The following is a 21,542-nucleotide window of genomic DNA, read 5'->3' as shown; positions in this document are numbered from 1 at the left end:
ACCAAGGGTAGAGAATAGAAGCTGGAGCAAGGCCAGGCTGCAAGCTTTCTAGGCCTGTCCCTAGAGCCTTTCACCAGCCAGGCCCAACCTCCAGAAAGGCTCCACAGCCTTCAGAATAGCCCCACCCACCAGGTGGGGACCAACTGCTCAAAACGCCAGTCAGATTACAGCGGACAGTGCAGGAATCCAGGCTGTGTTCTCAGCTGTGCTGTGACTCACTGAATTGCCCTCCTGCTGCCTGGTGCGGTGTGTGCTACTTTCAGGAACGCATTAAGTTGTCTGCATGTTGGCTAACAAGTATTTTCTCTACTGCAGATTGTACGAACAGATCTGAAAGAGTTAAGGGATTTCAATTTGGATGGTGCCCCTTACGGTTACACGCCTTTCTGCGACAGCAGAAGAGAAATGGATGGCTACCGGTTCTGGAAGTCAGGGTACTGGGCCAGCCATTTGGCTGGTCGGAAGTATCATATCAGGTACTGAAAGAGTGCTCCCTACAATTCAACTTTGCTGAATCCGTGAATAGGTATTCTATTAGTATGGCTTAAAGAAAAATTCTTAAATTCTAAGAATGTCGTGTTATAAAGAGAGACTTTATTCTTTTGCTTAGCTGCATATACTGCAGTGTGTTGTTCATAGTTTTCCTGTTACAGTGTGTCCTGATGCATAATTTATGAAATACTTTTTTTTTTTTTTTTGCCTATTTTAGGTATATTTGTAACCTCTTGGGTCAGTGTATGGGCTGGGCATGGTAGCACATGCCTTTAATCCCAGCACTGGGAAGGCAGCACAGGCAGATCTCTGTGTGTGTTTGGCGCCAGCCTGGTCTACAGAGTGAGTTCCAGGACAGCCAGAGCTACAAAGTGAGACCCTGTCTCAAAAACAAAACAAAACAAAACAAAATATCTACTACCACCAACCAGCATATGCATTTATTATTTCTAGTGGGCATACCATGTCTTCTGGAAGAAGTGTGTTTGGAAGATTTGGAGGCTAGGGCACATACAAGAAATAATACAGGCTGGAGAGACAGACAGCTCAGAGGTGAACAGCACTGACTGCTCTTCTACTGGGCCTTGTTTCAATTCCCAGCACTCGCATGTGGCACACCACTGTCTATAACTCCAGTTCCAAGGCATCTTAGGGCTTTTGGCCTGTGTAGGTACTACATGCATTTGATACACAGACATAGATGGAGGTAAAACACCCCTACATGTAAAAATGAATTTTAAAAAGAAAAGATTTACTTATTTTATGTGTATAATTGTTTTGTCTTCATGAAGGCTAGAAGATGTCAGATCCCCTGAAACTGGAGTTACAGGTGGTTGTGAGCCACTATGTAAATGCTGGGAACCAAACGCTGATCCTCTGGAAGAGTAGACAGTGTTTTTACTCTGAGTCAAATCTCTAGCTCCCTACATAAATCCTTTAAAAAAGGACACATACGGAGATGAATGATGAAGCACAGTGATTTCAGTTATACTTTGTTTCCTGGCCTGAAAGAATTATAACACTGCCGCCACCCCCATTTAAGAGATCATCAGGATAGCTTTGGTAAAGGGCTATTATATATCAGTTTCAATGATTTTTATTACTAAATCTTCTGAGTTAGCTAGAAATATTGCCTCAGGAATTAATTTCCTTGTAAGACAACAAAATAAAAGGCTGGCTGGGTGAGCTACTACAGCAGAGCATGGCCTTCAGGATGTGTCCTCTCTGAAGGATGCACATTCCCTCTGCTGTCACCCTCCAGTTCACCCTCTCAGTGACACTTGAAGCATCTGGCTCATGACCTATTGAATCGTTCAGTTTGGTTTGTTGTTGACATAAATCCATGGTTTGGCTGTGACACGTGTCTCTCCTCTGCTCAGTGCACTGTATGTTGTGGATCTGAAGAAGTTTCGGAAAATAGCTGCTGGTGACAGACTCAGGGGACAGTACCAAGGTCTGAGCCAAGACCCTAACAGTCTTTCAAACCTTGATCAAGTAAGTGACCATCGACGGTTTCACATACAGTCATGCCATTTTGTGTCATAAAATGAAATAGTATTTGTGTCTCAGTACTCTTTTAGAACTGGACTGTTTATTCATGGAAAGTGTGTGTGTGTGTGTGTGTGTGTGTGAGAGAGAGAGAGAGAGAGAGAGAGAGAGAGAGAGAGAGAGAGAGAGAGAGAGAGAGAGATATTTATGTCTGATCTCAAGAACTGAGACTGTCAAATAGCTTGGCATTTACATACTATAGTATTAAACTATTCCTAACCCTGACCCCCCCCCCCCCCCCCCCGTCAGAAACTTTTAGGAAGGTTTGCTGAATAACAATTTCACATAGCAAGCATTTTCAGAACTAAAATTATAGGTTTGTTTTATTTGGGTTCATTTTTTATTTTATTTTTTTATGTATATGGGTGTTTTACCTGCATGCATTTCTATTTACCATGTGTGCAGTGCAGTCAGAGTCCAGAAGAGGGAGTCTTATCCCCTGGAACTAGGGTAACAGACAGTTGTCAGGTGCCACTCTGGGTCCTGTGGAAGAGCAGCCAGTGTTCCTACCCTCTGAGCCTTCTCTCCAGCCCCAAATTATAGTTTTAGGTATTTTTAGATATCTACTGTCAATCAGTCTCTCTCTCCCTCCCCCTTCCTCCCTCCCTTCCTTCCTTGTTTAAGACTTGACTTGTAGACAAGGCTGATCTTGATCCACCTAACTTTCTTAACATTTTTCAGTTGTTTATTGTGGTATGTAGTATCCATTAAAATCTACATCATAGAGTATATCAAGGAGTCACTACAAAGCAAAGCCCATAACCACAACCTTACTCAGCAGTACATCATTATGCCATCACACTGCTCCCCTCACCCTGACTTTGACAGGAGTCAGTCCACTTGCTTCTCTGTAGATTCAGTCTGAGCCTGTGGTCCTGCCTAGGTCATGTGTTCTGTTTTCTCTTGTCCTCTTATTTTGTCTTGGAGATGTCCTTCTACTCACGTGGGTTTTTTGTTTGTTTGTTTGCTTTTTGTTTTTGCTGTTTTTCATGCATTTTACTTAGCTGTTCTTCATTTGCATTTCTCCCTTCTTCCTTCTCTTGGCATGGTGGAGCACACTTTCAGTTCTAGCATTCTGGAGACAGAAGCCAGCCTGGCCTTTATATTGAGTTCCAGGACAGCCAGGGCTGCAAAGAGAAATCTGTTTCAAAACAAAACAAAAAGGTTTTGAGATATGTTCTCCAAACTACCCTTGAACTTCTGGATGCAAGCAGTCCTTTTGCCTAAGCCTTCTGAGAAGCTGGCACTGCAAGCTTATACCTCCCTAGCCTGGCATATTTTCAGTCTTTTACTTCTGTGGATAATGCCACTGTGAGCACTTGTGTATGCATATATCACTATAGGTGGGAGTACTAGGTCATCAGTTATTTGTGTCTGTACTACCATTTCTACATTATATATATATTTGAGGGCGGTATGTGCACAAGAGTACAGCCCTCAGAGGTCAGAGATCTCTGGAGCTGAAGTAACAGGCAGTTTTGAGCCACCCAGCATGGGTGCTAGGAACCAAACTCAGGTCCTCTGGAAGAGCAGCTATTCAAACAACCACTGAGCAATTTCTCCAGCCACTCAAACAACTTTTAGTGTGATTCTAGTTGACTCTTCCATCAGCAGTGTGAGAAATGCTATTGCTTATGTTTTGATCAATACTTCATGGTCAGTCTGCTTACTCCAGGTGAGCTGAGTTCCAATTGGAGAATTCAATCCATTTGTGTTTGCTGTAATTGTTAGTGAGGCAGAATATACACCTGATACTTCCTGTTCATTCTCTTGTACCATTGTATTATATCTTTTCTTTTCTTCATCCTACATTTGCTTTATCTTTCTAGTGTATCACTTTAATAGTATATGTTTAAAGTTATCTGTCTAGGGGTATTTGACTTATTTCCACACTGACGGGTGTATGCGGTTGCTGTGGACATTGGTAGACAAGTGCATGAGTTCTTGCTTTCAGTCCTTTCAGGTAGATACCAAGAAATAGAAGTGCTGGTTCATACCAGCCCTCAATATTTACTGTTTGAGAGGCCACCACACTTTCCCACCACGCTGGCACACTCTGCATTCCAGTTAGTTATGCACAGGACTCCATCTGCTGCAGATTCTCAGGTGCACACTCATGTCGTAACACACATGTGGAAGTCAGATGACATCTTGTAAGAACTTGTTTTCTCAGAGATCCACTTCAGGTTGTCAGGTTTGGCAGCAAGTGCCTTCTCTCACGGAGCCATCTCTGGCCCTATCTGCATTTCTAACTTCTTTCTTTCTTTCTTTCTTTCTTTCTTTCTTTCTTTCTTTCTTTCTTTCTTTCTTTCTTTCTAGATTCACTCATTCATTTATTTGTTTGTTTGTTTATTTATTATGTATGCAGTATTCTATTTCCATGTATCCCTGGAGGCCAGAAGAGGGTGCCAGATCTCATTACAGATGGTTGTGAGCCACTGTGTGGTTGCTGGGAATTGAACTCAGGACCTCTGGAAGAGCAGCCAGTGCTCTTAACCACTGAGCCATCTCTCCAGCCCCAGAACTTATTTCTTAAAAGTTACCCTGGCCAGGTGTGGTGGCACACTATGGCCCCAGAGCTCCAGAAGGAGAGAGAAGAGGGTCACTGCAAGTTCTAGACCATTTCAACCTGTGTAGGGAGTTCTGGAGCAGCCAGGACTAGATAGCCAGGCTCTCTTAAAAAAAAAAAAAAAAGAAAACAGGGTAAACCAAATGGCAAAGCAGGTAAAGGTGCTTGCCACTACCATACTTGACGGAGCTTGGGCCACAGATCCCATGTGGTGAAAAGACACACCTGGCTCTTGCAATTTGTCCTCTGACCTCTCCACATGGTGCACATGCACACACAAAGGAAGTTTAAAGAATGGCTGGCCTAATGAGACTCTTACTGTGTGGGGATCTGTGGTCTGAGCTAGCCTCAAACTCTGTGGTCTTCCTGTCCAGTCTTCCTTGTGTTTTGATTACAAGCTTGGGCTTCCATGCTTGGTTCTCATTGTGGTTTCTTTCTTTCTTTCTTTTTTGACAAGTGATGTTGCTGTCTTTCTGTTTGGTCATTTATATGTTACATGTGGAAAGGGGGCTATTTAAGCCAGTTGCCCATTTTAGAGTTATTTATTACTGAGTTCAGGAGTTCTTTGTATGTTATGAACAGTAATTCATCACCAGATAAGAGGCTGACATTACTTCCATTCTCCCTTTCTTGTTACCTGTGCTTTTTTGCTGTCCTATCCTGGAGTCCATACACAAGTCTACCATCTTAGAGGTTCCCCTGTGCTTTCTTTAGAGTTTTACACTTGAGGTCTTTGCTACAGTTTGGTTGATTTGCAGATAGTGTAAGGTAAGGGTCCATCTTCATTCTTTGGTGTTTATACTTGTTTCTTTTGGGAAGGGCATGGATTTAACCCAGGACCTCATAGTGCTAGGCAGCTCCCCACCACTGAACTGTACCCCAGCTCCCTGTACTTGAAGTATATATTCAGTGAGTTTAAACTGGCAACATGGCAGTTCTTTTTTTTTTTTTTTTAAAGATTTATTTATTATTATGTATACAGTGTTCAGTTTGCATGTCTGCCTGCACACCAGAAGGGCACCAGATCTCATTATAGATGGTTGTGAGCCACCATGTGGCTGCTAGTTGAACTCGGGTCCTCTGGAAGAACAGCCAGTGCTCTTAACCTCTGAGCCAGCTCTCCAGTCTTGCAGTTATTTCTTTTAGAAGTTTTCATGCAGTTTCTCTTTCACAGTCTTTTGGTTTCTGATGTTTCAATTGAGCTGTTACCTGCTGCCCTGATGATTTTATTTTAAGTTTAGTTTCTTGCTGTGTTTAAGATTTGTATTGTGTGCAATTCCCAGAGTTCCCGAGACAGGGCTTCTGCTTTTGTGTTCAGAAATTCAAACTGAATATTCCATATACTGCAAGTCTGCCAGGTCTAATAAAACAACCTTGTAATCCTTTAAAAAAAAAAAAAAAAAAAAGATTTGTATTGCAATGAAGTGGCCAGCCGGCTGGTTGTGGGTTTTGATTGATTGATTTGTTTATGTAATGTATGTATGTATGTATGTATGTATGTATGTGTTTGTTTGTTTGTTTGTTTGTTTGTTTGTTTTTGGAGACAGGGTTTCTCTGTGTAGCTTTGCATCTTTCCTGGATCTCGCTCTGTAGACCAGGCTGGCTTCGAACTCACAGAGATCAGCCTGCCTCTGTCTCCTGAGTGCTGGGATTAAAGGCGTGCGCCACCACCTCCCGGTGGGTTTTGATTTTTTAAGACAGGGTCTTTCTCACACTGTAGCTGAGGCTGGCCTGTGTCTCCCAATGATGATTCCCCTGCTTCAGCTTCCCATGTGCTCAGTGTATAGGTGTGTGCCCTCATAGTTACTTCATACTGAGTTTTGACAGACCCTCTACTGGACACGTGTGTTGATTTTTGGTCTTTCTTGCTTGGTGTTGGCAGGGTTTGTGGTTTTTCTCAATGTGTGACTTTACTCTTGGCTGTCTTGAAGCAATACCCTGCAGAGTTCTTCCTGCAGCCACCTCCTGTGTCCAGTGCTCTCTCTGGTTTAACCCTTTATTTTAGACTTTTGTCCTCTTTGCTCCTGGGATTTCCTCTCTGATTGGTTTAGTCTTCTGTTTGCTCTTAATTTTAATTAAGATGTTTTGGGTTGTTTCCATTTTAATATTTTTTGTTTTCAGTTCTGTGTTGAAATTCTCTACCCTTTATTTTTTAAAATAGTCTTACGTAGAGTGACCATATTGACTTTAAAGTCTTTGTACCACCTGCTAGCTCTCATCTACACAGCTACTGATTTGTCATTTTTTGTTTATGTTTTCTCTCAGCTGTTTTTTTTCTTTTATTGAAAATAGATCCCCCCCCCACATGCTATATCCTGATTGCAGTTTCCAATCCCTCTACTCTTCCCAGTTCCTCCCCACCTCCCCTCACATCCGAATCCACTCATTTTCTGTCTCTCCTTAGAAAAGAAACAGGATAACAATATGGGATAAGAATAAAATAAAACATAAATGGATAAAACAAAAAACCAACACATTGAAAATTGGACAAACCAAACAGAAGGAAAAGAACCCAAGAAAAGGCACAAGAATTAGAGACTCATTTGCACATTCAATAATCTCATAAGAACACTAAACTGGGAGTCAAAGTATATATGCAAAGGGCCTGTGGGGTTAAAATGTGTGTGTGTGTGTGTGTGTGTGTGTGTGTGTGTGTGTGTGTGTATTTGTATATGTGTGTGTATACATATACATAATCAAAAGTAAAATAAAATTAAAAAGAAAAATCCCTAACATCATATTATGAAACAAGGAACCTCCAAAAATGTCTGCCATTGAGTTCATTTTCTGTTGGCCATCTCCTTCAGGGCATACTGCCTACCCTTAAAAGTAGAGAGTTTAAGCCTGGTGGTGGTGGCGCACGCCTTTAATCCCAGCACTCAGTAGGCAGAGGCAGGTGGATCTCTATGAGTTCGAGGTCAGCCTAGGCTACAGAGTGAGATCCAGGACAGGCTCCAAAGCTACAGAGAAACCCTGTCTCAGAGGGGGAAAAAAAAGTAGAGAGTTTATTTCTCCAGTGAGACTTCCTTGGAGAAAACTAAAATTTCATTTGCAAGTGGTTATCAGTTGGAGATAGCTTCTGGGGTAGGATGAGGGCATGTTTCTACTTTTCCTTTCAGTCTTAGAACCCCAGCTGGTGCACACCTTTGCAAGCCCTGTGCAAGGTGCTTCAGTCTCTGTGAGTTCATGTTTGCAGTGATCCTGTTGATTTAGAGGGCCTTGTCTTCTTGGTGTCCTCCATCTCCTCTGGCTCTTACACTGTTTTCTCCTCCTCTACCTTGGAGTTCCCTAAGCCCTGAGTGGGAGGGATTTGGTGAAGTCATCCCCTTTTTGGGCTCAGTGTTCCAAGGGCTCCCACTCTCTGCATAATGTCTGGCTATCGGTCTCTGTATTTGTTCCCATCCACTTCAGGAGGAAGCTTCGCTGATGATGTCTGAGCAAGGCACTGATCTATGAGTGTAACAGAATGCCATTAGGAATCATTTTACTGCTATGTTTTTTTTTTTGTTGTTTTGTTTTGTTTTGTTTTGTTTTGTTTTGTTTTGTTTTGTTTTGTTTTTGAGCTGAGGATCGAACCCAGGGCCTTGCGCTTGCTCTACCACTGAGCTAAATCCCCAACCCTGGTTTTTGTTTTTAAAGGACAGTAGTATTTGGTTTTGCCTAGATCCCTTTGCTATCTAGTCTCAGGTTCTTAGTCACCCAGGCAGTGTTGGGGTATGGGTTCCATCTTATAGAGAGGGTCTTAAGGCAATCCAGATATTGGTTGGTTACTCCCACAGCTTTGTGCCACCATTGCACTAGTATATCTTGCAGGCAGGACACCATTGTAGAGCAGAGTGTTTGTGGCTGGGTTGGTGTTTTCATTTCTCCTTGGTAGCATGCAGAATACCTTCCTATACCAAAGATGCTAGCATTTACAGGTAAAGGCTCTTCATATGCACCAACTGATGTCTTCATGTTTAACGAGTTGGGTGTTGTCTTCAGCAATAGGGTCTTACTGACAGTTTGTGGAGAGCAACCTGTAATCATGGCAACAGCCTGGATTGTTTGGGGTTCCTATGGGACTTCTTTTGGCTAACAACTCAATTAGATGTAACCCACCGTCAGTACTAGAAGCTTTATTTGGTGACAAGAGATGTCCAGTTGGGGCTCTGGCTCCCCCAATATTTCTGTTTATTTCTGCAGTGTCTGAAATGTTGTTTTAGTAAGGTTATTTGTAGAAATTTGAAGTTAAGAATAGTATCTTCTGACAGATTTTATTCCTTCTGTCAGGAGCCTCTTAGTTCTGCAATCCAGGATTATTTAAGTCCAGTTGAGGCTCTCTGTGATTTGATCTACAGCCTTTGGTGGGCCTGTTAGTTGCTATATACAGTACTTTTCTGTGGCCATGATAAACACCATGACCAAGAGCAACTTCAGGAAGTGTTAATTTGGGCTTAAAGTTCCTAAGGGAGAGTCCACAATGGTGGGGGAGGCAAGACAATAGGCTGTCAGACCAGGAAGCTGAGAGCTCACATTTTCAATTACAAACTCCAAGCAAAGAGTGGGGCAGGGCAATGAATTCTCAAAGCCTACCCCTACTGATGTACTTCCACCAGAGAGGCCACACCTTCCCCTACAGCCCATCAACTGGGGATCATGGTGTGCAGGTACCTGAGCCTATGAGGGAAGTTCTAGTTCAAACCACCACCGTTGTTCACTCTGAAGTTGTGGGTGTGTTCTTTTAGTATCCAAAACTGGTCTCCTTGCTTTATATGTGACTCTTGGTTACTGAGGCAGATTGGTTGTTGAAATCTTTAGAAAGCATTACTTAGCAGCTTATGATGCTAGAGAAAGAGCCCCAGAATCCACAGTTTTCTTTCTGGGCCACTGTTCTCAGGCCTAATAATTTATTCTCTCATTTGCTCTTTGATGCCTTCATGCATATGCTTTTCTTTTGTTTTGGGTGGTGGTGGTAATAGTGATTTAACTAGGCCTCATTTACACAGAACACACACTTCACTGAACCACACTCTCAGCCTCAAGCATGTGTTTTTCATAATATCACTGAACTCCTCAGTTGTCTTCAGGATTCAAGTTAGTCTCATTTACCTTGTCTACCATTTCAGAGGTAGAATTTGCCCTTCCCGCAGAATATAAAGTTAAGTGGACACGCTGTTCTGTGTATTGCAGTATTGCCAGTTCAGCAGTGTCTAAAACTAAACTCGGATACATCTGGTTTGATATTTGACAATTTAAGTTTAATGTTTGTTTTGTTGACAGGTTTGATAAAGGGGATTGTCTCAGTTACTTTTCTTTTTCTGTGACAAAGCACCATGACCAAGCAATTGAGAAGCGTTTAATTAGGCCTACATTCTCAGAGGGTCAGAGTCCGTGATGGTGGGGCAAAAACCATGGTGGCAGGAACAACTGAGAGCTCACATCTTGACTACAAGTGGGAGGAAGAGAGAGACACTGGTGTGAGTCTTTTGAAACCTCAAAGCTGCCCTCAGGAGCACACCTCCTCCAACAAGGCCACACCTCCTAATCCTTCCCAAACAGACGGTCCTGAGCTGGGGATCAGGTAGTCAAACCTGTGAGCGTGTGTGGGCATCCTCATTCAGACCACCATAGGAATATTTGTCTTGTCCCATTTAACACAAGGGGATGAGTGGTTGTTGCTTGCAGTATACTGTTTGGGCTGACTTGCTCTTGTTTGAAGACAGGATCTCACATGGCCAGGCTGGCCTGGAACAACTCAGTGACGGTCAGCTCTTCTGCCTTTGCCTCCAGAGCGCTAGGATTGCAGTTGTATACCACTACTCTCAGTTGACTACACTACATCATTCTTTACAAGCATCACAGTCAATCATTTGTGTGCATTTTATTTCATTGATATGTTGGATTTTTTTCAGCGTGTTAGGATAATGGAGCATTTTATTGTGGGAGACATATGGGATCCTGCATTTGGGAGCAGAGCTCAGACAGGAGCTTCTCTTCTGGAAAAGTATAAATTATGAGAACTATCTCTTCTCCCTAGTTGAACTTCAGAAGTGAGCAGAGGCCAGGCATGGTGACTCACAACTGTGACCCCAACCCATGAGAGGCCAGGCAGGAGGACTTCACAAGTCCCAGACCAGCCTGGGCAAGGGAGACACTGTCTCAACCAAAACAAAAGAATAGGATTTTTTTTTTTTAAATTTACCTTAATACAGGAAAGTGTAATTGAATTTTGTTTGTGTTGTTTTTGGTTTTTTATATGTATAAGTGTTTGCCTGCATGGGTGTATATGTACCATATGTTTGCCTAGTACTGGAGGAGGCCATAAGAGGGCATCAGGTCCCCTGGAACTGGAGATACAGATGGTTGTGAGCTGCCATACAGTTGGTGGTAACCAACTTGGGTTCTCTGTGAGAGCTGTTAATGATCTTAACTTCAAAGTCCCCTCTTTGGGCCCCCAGTTGAGATAGTGTTATTGCTTGTTTTTGTAAGTTTTTTTGTTTATGTTCTTGACTTTTAATTACGTGTGTGCATGTCTGAGTGTGGGTATGTGCATATGTGTGTGGGTGCCTGCAGAGGCCAGAAAGGGGCATCAGATCTCGGGAGATGAAGTTACAGGTGGCTGTGAACTGCCCACCTTGGGTGCTGGGAACTGAACTCCGGTCCTCTGGTTGAATTTTAAGCTAACACTTTTTTTGGTTGCTTATTTAAATTTCTTTCTGAGTTTTTGATCCTTGTGTTTTATTTTCTTTACCAAACAGGATTTACCCAATAACATGATTCATCAGGTGCCAATTAAATCTCTCCCTCAAGAGTGGCTTTGGTGTGAGACGTGGTGCGATGATGCGTCTAAGAAGAGGGCAAAGACGATCGACCTGGTGAGTGGTCTTCCCTGCTGTGACCTGTGACAGTGCCTGGGCACTTGCTAATGCTGGTTCCAGTTGACTCTGCCTGAGTTGGGGTTGGCGCTGCAAAGCATGTCCTGGTCATTGCAGCAGGGCCCTTCTTCACTTGCCACAGGAAGCCAGGTCCCCCTGCGCTGGCAGAGCCGTTTTCTGCTGAGCCGCTACTTGTCCTCCATTCCGTCTTCTCTGTGCCTGGAAGGTTTTCCTTTAGCCTGGAACCTTTGCCGCCTTCTGGGTCTGAGAGTATCTCACTGTGACCTGGCCTAACCTTGAAGGCATGCTCTTCCTGCCTTAGTCTCCCTGTGCCCGCTGGATGCCCCTTTGAATCTGTACAGTGTGCCTTTGCTGTAGCTCCGCTGAGCTGCCGTCTTGTGTTTTCAGTGTAATAATCCCATGACTAAAGAGCCCAAACTGGAGGCTGCTGTGCGGATCGTCCCCGAGTGGCAGGACTATGATCAGGAGATCAAGCAGCTGCAGCTCCTCTTCCAAGAGGAGAAGGAGATGGGGACCCTGCATGAGGAGAAGACACAGGAAGGTGAGTGTGAGCCTGGCTGTGGATAAGTCACTCCTTGTTTCTGATCCATTGTCAGGACAACAGAATAAGGAATGTAGAGGGGAGAGGGATGCCTTTCCCTTGATCTTGACCTCAGCTAGGTTCTGTTTTTCATTTTGCTCCTTCAGCCAGCCCTCTAAATAGCACTCTCAATGAAGTTTTCTCAACACACATATACACTTTCTTGTTTGGTCAAAGGAAGAAGAGGTGCTTTTTAAAGAAATTTTTAATATGTGTATTTGTTTATTGTGTGTGTGTGTGTGTGTGTGTGTGTGTGTGTGTGTGTGTGTGTGTGTGGTCATTAAATTTGCCATGGTACTAGAGAATGAATAAATGTAGATCAAGACAAAATATATATTTATTTGAAAGTAAATAGTGTAAAACAGGCATATTGGTGTGAGGATGGAGTGTATTTAAACTAAAGAACTTTTATTTTATATCATTTTATTAGTATAACTTCATAATTCGTTCATTTATTATTTAGAGGGAGGCACACATCACTGGGCATGGCAGCCTTAATCTCAGCACTATGGAGACAGTGACAGGTGGATTTCTGAGTTTGAGGTCAGCCTAATTACGTTGAGTCCAGGCCAGTCAAGGAAACATAGTGAGATCCTGTCTCAAAACAAAAAACAAATTTAAAAAACCAAACACACATACAATGTTATTTTAACTGGGTAGCAGTAAGCTGAAAGAGCATGAAGACTTGTCTTTCTGAAGGCTCAGCAGAAAACGGCTCTGCCAGCGCAGGGGGACCTGGCTTCCTGTGGCAAGTGAAGAAGAGCCCTGCTGCAGTGACCAGGACATGCTTTGCAGCTCCAACCCCAACTCAGTGATAGAACACTTGCCTAGCATGTGCAAGACCCTGGGTCCCGTCCCTAGTGCTTCCAAGGCTAGACATAGATCTCTGTACAAAATAACTTTCATATTGTTTACCAGTCAAATTGGGTGTTTTGTTTTTGAAGCTAATAAAACTTACAAATAAATGTTTAGTGCCTTTGCCCATCTATACAAGTCTTTTTTTTTTGGTTTTTCAAGACAGGGTTTCTCCGTGTAATTTTGGTTCCTGTCCTGGATCTCTCTCTTTCTATGGATCAGGCTGGCCTTGAACTCACAGAGATAGGCCTGCCTCTGCCTCCGCCTCCTGAGTGCTGGGATTAAAGGCATACACTACTGCCCGCCTGGCCCATATAAGTCTTGACAATTTACCCAAGGCTAAGAAGCGAGAGGATCAAGAGTTAAACTCATTCTTCAGTCACATAGCGAGTTTGAGACCAGCCTACAAAAACAACGAATAAACTGGCCTCTGGATCTTAAGATTTCTCCTACTTTAAACTTATTATCCTAAGAAGCAAATGCAGAGCTTAGGTCTTGAGTGACTGGACAGTCTATTCTGCCAGGGTAGTAAGAATCATAGCTAGAAGGTTACACAGTCACCATAAAAACAGCCCACATTTGGAGTGGGAGAGAAGGTTAAAAAGCACAGTCAGTAATTCCAGTTCCAGGGATCTGATGCCTCTTCTGGCCTTTGTGGGCTCAGCACGCATGTGGTATACAGATATACATGCAGACAAAGCACCCATATACATAAAAAATGAAAATACATCTTTTTTTTTTTTTTTTTTTCCGAGACAGGGTTTCTCTATGTAGCTTTGCGCCTCTCCTGGAACTCACTTTGGAGACTAGGCTGGCCTTGAACTCACAAAGATCTGCCTGCCTCTACCTCCCAAGTGCTGGGATTAAAGGTGTGTGCCACCACCGCCTGGCTGAAAATATGTCTTTTTTTGTTTGTTTGTTTGTTTGTTTTTTGAGACAGGGTTTCTCTGTGTAGCTTTGCACCTTTCCTGGATCTCACTTGGTAGACCAGGCTGGCCTCAAACTCACAGAGATCCACCTGCCTCTGCCTCCACATTTTAAAAAGTAAATTCATTATGAAATTTATCCATAGATAAATGGACAAAGAATACGAACAAGCTATTCAAAAGAAGAGCCATATAGGAAGGAGATAGAAATGAAGTTAGCATCACCATTAGTGTCTGCTATATGAAAAAATAATGATGTATTGATAATGCTGTGCATAAATGAGACACTGGTGAGACTCTGGTGAATGAGCCTTGCTGAAGTTTTGTGGGTCTGGAAAGCCCTTGCTTAAAAGCAATGTGTCTGTTATCGGGAGGCTCTAAAATCCTGTACACTGGGCTCAGCAGGCAAGGTACACAGCGGGCACAGCCTGATGATGACCTGAGTCTGAACCCAGAACCCATGTAAAAGTGAAGGAGAGAACCGATTCCACACAGTTGTCCTCTGACCTACTGACCTACACGTGTGCACACAGTAATGGTAATAAATAAAAACATACTATGAAAGAAAATGATTCTGTCTTCACAGCAATTCCTCTGTTGAGAATGCATCTTAAATAATTCAATACAAGGAAAAACAATCCACATGAAGAACTTACTTTACTGTTACATATCAATTAGTAACATTAAAACAGTTTAAGGAGCAAAGAAAACAGCTATCCAGACACACGAATAAATGTGTAAGTGCAGAAGATCTCTGGAAAGTAGGTTGGCTGAGAGCCAGTACTGCCCTGGTGAAACAGTATAGCCACAGTGCCAGTCAGTGGTTCTTAAAACTAAAAATGTGTTCTTTTTCTTATGTTTGCTTTCAAAATTGAATACAAAATACCAAGCCCCAAGCTCCTCTATCGCCATCTGAGACATACAGTGGAGTGTGCTGTGGACGATGCTCACACTTAAGTCTTACATTTTGTTCTTTTCCATAGGATCTCAGAAACATGAAGAATTATGATCTCTGGAAGAAGATAGGAAATCCCACCGTCTGACAGTTTTTGTACTAATTGCTAGTTTTTTCTGATCTATCGATACGACTGCTGATGAACCGATTGGGCAGGTGCACCACACCTATTGATTTAGACTACTGCACCCCAGTGGGTGCCGGATCCTTGGGGCTAAGGCTCTGTTGGATTTGTACCTCAGAGGAAGACAAGTGGCTGATCTTCTGGGACTGTCTTCACACCAGAGGGAGACATGGTGGCAGGCTGAGAGAAGCCACGTCCTTTGTGCCCACACGCAAGAGCACACATTGCTGCACTGGCTCTGAAGCTGCCAGAAGAGCCACCATGTTCTTCCTTACCTCGCCGCACTGCAGATGCCTACCCTGTACCAGGTTAGGTCGGCAGATGCTTCATCCAAGGTCCAAGCCTCAAGGTCTATGCCAACATACTTCTCACATCTCGTGCCCCACATTCTCTTCCCCAGCATCAGGCTCACTGTGTAATTGAGCCCAACCGATAATCATGTGGCTTCAGGGTTGGCTCAGTTGCTAAGAAATCAGTCTTCAGGAGAACTGGGGTGGTTTGGATGAGGGTTGTGGAAACAACAAGCAGAGGAGAGTTTTGTGGTGTCAAAGGAAGAAGACAGAAATTGGCCATTCTCTTTCAGTCTGTGTGGCTGAATTTAAAGGAAGCTTTATTCTATTACCAGTGAACTTTCTACATAATTGTTTTGTAAACAATTTTTATATTTATGAAAATGTTTGCTTTTTCTTCCTACTTTCTAAAAATGGTTGGTTCTGAATTTCCTGGCTGGGCACAGGCATATTGAGTCCCTCAGTGGTCCATCTCTGTGTACTCGGCCTCTGTCTGGATGACCACCATGCTGTCTGCCCCTTCCCTTGTCCAGTCTTCTCTCAGACCCAGGAGACTGTCGTTGGTCTTTACTTCCCCAAATGCTCTCAGACCAATGACAAGGAATGGCTGTCTCTGGAACTCAGTTTCCTGTGCTCTTTTTCCCTTTTGCTTTGGCTCTGTGGGTTGCCTTTGGCATTTGAGACTTGCCCAAGGCCTGGTCCAGTTCTAAGGTAACTGCTGCATTGTGTGTGTCCACAGCCACAGTCCAGCCTCACCTTGTCAGGAGCAGCCTGGGCTGTGAGCCTGGGACATGTTGTTAACCTGGCTACCCAGGATCTGCAGCAGAGAGTTATAGAGTCCAGTCACAGGAGCTGTTCTTCCCTCTTTAACCTGCCCTTTAAAATAAGAAGGGAGCTGGGGTGTGGCTCAACGCCCTGTGTTCCGTCCCAGCATTTCATCCTCACCCCAAAAAAAGAAAAAGAAAGAATGAATATGATGAGTGAGTACACATGGATAAGACCTTGCCCATCTTAGCTAGGTAATACATGTGTTTTCAAGGAAGAATGATCTACAGTAGCCATAGTTGGGATTTGAATGGGCAGTTACGAAGAAATAAATAGTGAGAGACAGCAAAACATCATCGACTGGGAACTCACACAGCCAGCAGAAACTCAGCCAGCTGGAGTTCCCCAGTGAGCATCCTAAGCAGAGCAGAGTGGCTTCCCCCAGGTAAGGCTTCCAAGGAAAAGAACAAATAGCAAAACTAAAAATACCATCATCAAATTCGGTGCTCACAACATCCTGCAGAAACCAGCCAGGGAAGCTGAAACAGTCAGCTGGAGTTCCCTTTTCTCCCCGCTTGCAGCCTCCCTACCCACTGTGGCACTTTCATAACAGAGCCAAGCAGTGGCTGAGTCCTCTGACCTTGGGAAGGTGTCTGGGAATGAATTGTTCCCAACTGTGTTCAAGGATGTCATATTTTGACTCTTAGACTATTGAACTGTTTTGTCATAAAGTTAGGGGGGGGGCTCACATCCCCAGACAAAGGGTCTTGTGAGATATTTTGAGATAAACATGTCCCATAGCCAGCTTCTTAGCTAGCACATGACATCAACACACTATACATTACAACATGAATGTTTAAAATAAAAATTTCACCACACATACATCAAGTAATTTTCCCTCCATTTTCGAGTCCCAAAGTTAACTTAGAGCCAGCCTCCGTTCAGGCTTCATGTCCACATTGTATTAAGCTTTCAGGGATACCACTGCTGCCGTCCTCAGCTGTAGGCAGAAACTGTTCCCAGGGTCCTGGGAGCCTATGATTGAGCAGGAAATAGTCAGGTCACAGGGATGTGCTTTTAAATGTTGGCCCTAGTGGCCAGTTTCCTTTTTTTCCAGACAGGGTTTCCCTGTGTAGCCCTGGCTGTCCTGGAACTCACTCTGTAGACCAGGCTAGTCTCAAACTCAGAGATGCCCACCACTGCCTGGCCAGTTTCCTCCTTTTTACCAAGTCATTAATGCATCCTCTCTGGGAAAGGAAGGTGCAGTTCATGTCCTTTGTGGTCCTTCGGCCCCTCATGTGTCCCCACCCTGACATAAGTCATATTAATAGTTGATGCTAGGTAGGCCAGACCCTTCCTTTGCCAGCTTCGTCCTTGCTTTCTGTGGATTGAACATCTCTACAAATTAAGCAAAAGCCCCATAAGTGATGCTACCATTAAGTGCCCCAGGAAGGGTGTCTCTGTTGGTTTCATCTGATATCTCCACCATGAAAAAGCATACTGTGACTGAAAAGAGAGGTAAAATATTTTCCAAGAAGCAGGAAATAACTGATCACACATATTATCCAAGCTTCTGGAAAAGTTCACTGTTGTTCTTGGCATGCATATATATAATTGTTTGTTTGTTTGTTTGTTTATTGGTTGGTTGGTTTTTGTTTTTGTTTTTTTAACCTCTTGTCATATAGTAGTAGAAAGATTCTTTTCTGAACCAGTAGGGTAGTGTGAACTGGGACATGTCAGGATTATATGCGCCAGTGTGAGTCAGTCTCTGTTCTGTGGCCTGGGGCTTTCAGGGCACAGCTTTCCAGCATCCTGGGTCTGGTCAAAAGTTGAGAGTGATGGTGTGTTGGTTTCATAAGGTAGTTGACATTGTTAGTCTGGCAGAAGCTACATTTCCGATTGAACATGTTTTGTCTCCAGGAATACGTGCATTGTGCTGGGCCTGTCTGGTCAGAAACAGTCTCCATGGCAGAGCTGGATTTCTTCTACTCGCCTGGAAACTTTATGTTCTGAGCCTTGTTAAGGCTCTGCCTGATGTATGTTATCCGGTTTTAGGCTGAGTCCATGAATTATGCACCATAGTAAAGAGCCCAGTAAAAAGAAGGAAGAAAAACAACAACAGGTCTGATAGCTCTCACGTGGTCAGGAGTCCGAAATCGCTCCTCTTGTCTGTCTCCTCCATGACTAAATCTTTTTCTAAAATTGTTCTTCTTAGACCTGCATGATTAAAAGAAATGATTTGCCTGAGGAGTTGAGAGGGAGCTCTGATCCACTTTGCTGGATAGATTTCACGCAAAGCTGTCCAATAGGAAATGTCCTGGTGATGTGGATTATGATATATGCACAATTCCTAAATGTGACCTTCAGGGCTCCGTCTTTTTAGTGAGTTGTTGCATACTTGGCTTTCTGGGAATATTGTGTGATGACCAGTTGATCCAATGGCTCATCATGTTTCTTGTTTAGAAAGCATTTTTGTTGTTGTTGAATTTCATGAGCTCCTGTTTTTTCTGCCTTAAGGTAATGAAGAAAGTCTTAATGAGGACTTCTCACACGCTGGATGAGTTCAAGCACATTAAACATTATCACTCAGGAAGTTACTGAAATGTCCAAGTGTCTGGAAGGTTCTTTCTCATTTCTCATTCATTGCTGGTGTTTTGCCTTTCTGTGTAATAACAGAAAGAGCCCTTGTGTGTTCCATAGCAGTGGTGAGTCAGTGAACTGGGCAGGGACTCTCCTTGTGTGTCATTGAAGGCAGCATGTGATAGAGTCAGTGCCAAGCATCAGCATGCTGCAGGGAAGTCCAGGAAGTTGGGGACAGAAAGCAGGAGATCCCTCCTGAGTCCCCAGCAGTGTGGAGGGCTGTGACCCCTGAGTCCCCAGCAGTGTGGAGGGCTGTGACTCCTGGGTCGGAAGCAGTGTGGAGGGCTGTGACCCCTGAGTCCCCAGCAGTGTGGAGGGCTGTGAGCCCTGGGTCCCCAGCAGTGTGGAGGGTTGTGACCCCTGAGTCCCCAGCAGTGTGAAGGGCTGTGACTCCTGGGTCCCCAGCAGTGTGAAGGGCTGTGACTCCTGAGTCCCCAGCAGTGTGGAGGGCTGTGACTCCTGAGTCCCCAGCAGTGTGGAGGGCTGTGACCCCTGAGTCCCCAGCAGTGTGGAGGGCTGTGACCCCTGAGTCCCCAGCAGTGTGGAGGGCTGTGACTCTTGGGCAGGGCTTGGAGCCGTGCTGTTCCCCTGTGCTCTGCACTGCCTTACTTGTCTCTGTTGAGCTCAGCAGAGAGATGGGCACCGTCCCTTAACCAGAGGCAAACCGCACTAACCGAAGGTTGGCAGTTTGGAACAACAGACCACCAAGGACTCTGTTTTCCAGGCAGAAATGGGAAAATGGAGACAAAGCTTAGGTTTTTAAAGAAACCGTGTCCTTCTTTTCCATTCAAGCCAACACCTCACTTGGTGTGAGGTTAATGTCTGTGAATGTCTTCAGTCCAAAGGAGTGCTGGTTTTATCATGAGAGTGGGCTCTGCTCAACACAATAAACTTCTCTCTTGTTTAGCTGTGGCTGTCACTGAGCTGCGTGTGGGGTGGGGGATGGGAGGGAGAGTGTGTGTGTGTGTGTGTGTGAGAGAGAGAGAGAGAGAGAGAGAGAGAGAGAGAGAGAGAGAGAGAGAGTGTGTGTGTGTGTGTGTGTGTGTGTGTGTGTGAGAAGGAAGGGTAGATTAGTAGAGGATAGTCTAACCCTTCACCTGTCAGAGGTCACAAACCCTGATGGTCTGGCCATAGCTACTCCTTCAGATCCTGGGCCAGCAGCCAGGCCCCCAACTCTGGGACCTGCCCCTAATGCTCCGGATGACAAGCAGCCCTGGCAGTGCCTGCCATGAGAGGCAGAGTGAAGCCTCAAAGAGTGCTGGCAGACCTCCTCAGGAGGCATGTGGGTTCTGCCCCCTGCCCGTTCTGTGTGCTGCTCTGGGGCAGGAGTGAAGCTGAGCACATCCTGCCACTCCGTCATTGGTGCACACTTCAGACTGGTGTGTCAAGTGTCCCTGCTGAGGTGGCGATCAAGAGAACATGGTGCCTGTCAGAAGGAGAGGTTTGGAGGGCAGGAGAAGCTTCTACAGGGGATGCTGCGTAAATGGAAGCCTGCTTGGCACGGAAGTGGGGGCAACCCTGTTTGCTGAGGACCTCAGGGGGAGTACGTGTGCATCTCACTGCGCAGTCCAGGGCTCAGACCCATCTGGGAATAGGAGAGGCCTGGCTTTTAAACTGGATTCTGACTTGATGTGGGTTTTTGCTTGGGGTGTGTGTGTGTGTGTGTGTGTGTATGTGTGTGTGTGTGTGTGTGTAAGAACACCCTTACCTTGGGAGTCATCTACTTTTCTGTTTGAGACAACTCATAGCATGGAACTCAGCAGGTAAGCTAGTTAGCATCCCTAGCATAGGAGTCTGCCTGGCTTTGCCTCTTGGGCTTAACTTGTTGATTCCTTACTACTATCAATGTGTTCTACTTTTACTTTTTGTTTTTGTTTTTGTTTTTGTTTTTGTTTTTTTGAGACAGGGTTTCTCTGTGTAGCTTTGCACCTGTCCTGGATCTCACTTTGTAGACCAAGCTGGCCTCGAACTCACAGAGATCCGCCTGCCTATGCTTCCCGAGCGCTGGGATTACAGGTGTGCACCACCACCACCCGGCTACTTTTACATTTTTATCCTAAAGTTTTAATTTATAAATGTGCGTGTACTCAAGGTCCACAGTATGAAGATTTGAAATACAAATATATTGGTGATGCCTGTCACCCCTTGTCACCATTAGACCTCAGAGATGGTTCTTCCAGCTGGAAGTCTGTCCTCTGATCGGCATCCTCCGTTACTCTAACTCGCCTCTAGCTCAGAGCTCCTCAAACTTTTCATTCCGGACTTTCTCCTCAAGAAATATTTATTCGGCCCTTGGTATTCAAAATAGGTCCATACACCAGACATTTATTGATAATAAATTGTAAATTTATTTGAAGACATTGTTTGGTATACATATAATTTTGTCATGTGTATTAGTGACTTTTCTGTTGCTGGGATAGAACACCATGATGGAGGCAACTTCTAAAAGGAAGGGTTTGTTTGGGCTTGCGTTGCAAGGGGTGCAAGTCTGCCATGGCAGGGAAGCAGCAGCTGCCGCGGAAGCTGAGGGCTCACATCTTTAGCTGCAGACAGGAAACAAGAACTATAAATGGAGCAAGTCTTTAAACTCTCAAAGCCCTTCAGTGGCACTTCCTCCCACAAGACCACACATCCTCAGACTCCCTGGACAGCATCACCAACCCGAGACTAAGTGATTGTGGGGTCCCGGTCCAGCCACCACATTCCATCCATCCCCTGGCCCCATAGTCTCATAGCATAGTGCGAAATGCATGTAGTTCAACTTCAGAAGTCCCCATAGACTTCACGGTCTCAACACTGTGTGAAAGTCTCTTCCGAGACACAAGGCAATGTGTAGCCCCCTGTGAAATAAAAAGCAAGCTGCAGACTCCCAACAGATGGTGGTACGGAATATACATTACTGTTCTGGAAGGGAGGAATC

At 44.4% G+C, this 21,542-nt stretch overlaps 1 protein-coding gene across 2 annotated transcripts in view; it reads left to right on the top strand.

Moving 5' to 3' along the window:
• Uggt1 (UDP-glucose glycoprotein glucosyltransferase 1) overlaps positions 1 to 17,133 on the top strand; it is a 135,705-nt gene extending 118,572 nt beyond the window's left edge. For both annotated transcript variants that reach the window (XM_036167340.1, XM_036167341.1), the window contains 5 exons: positions 316 to 476; positions 1,872 to 1,986; positions 11,350 to 11,466; positions 11,875 to 12,028; positions 14,832 to 17,133. In XM_036167340.1, the coding sequence (XP_036023233.1) occupies positions 316 to 476; positions 1,872 to 1,986; positions 11,350 to 11,466; positions 11,875 to 12,028; positions 14,832 to 14,857 (573 nt within the window). In that variant the 3' untranslated portion in view covers positions 14,858 to 17,133. The remainder of the gene's footprint in view (positions 1 to 315; positions 477 to 1,871; positions 1,987 to 11,349; positions 11,467 to 11,874; positions 12,029 to 14,831) is intronic.
• Positions 17,134 to 21,542: the final 4,409 nt, after the last annotated feature.

This window comes from Onychomys torridus, chromosome 18 (genome assembly GCF_903995425.1).
Source record: "Onychomys torridus chromosome 18, mOncTor1.1, whole genome shotgun sequence".
NCBI lineage: Eukaryota > Metazoa > Chordata > Mammalia > Rodentia > Cricetidae > Onychomys > Onychomys torridus.
Note: the sequence above shows the minus strand (reverse complement) of the source record. Positions and strands in the feature narration are given on the sequence as shown.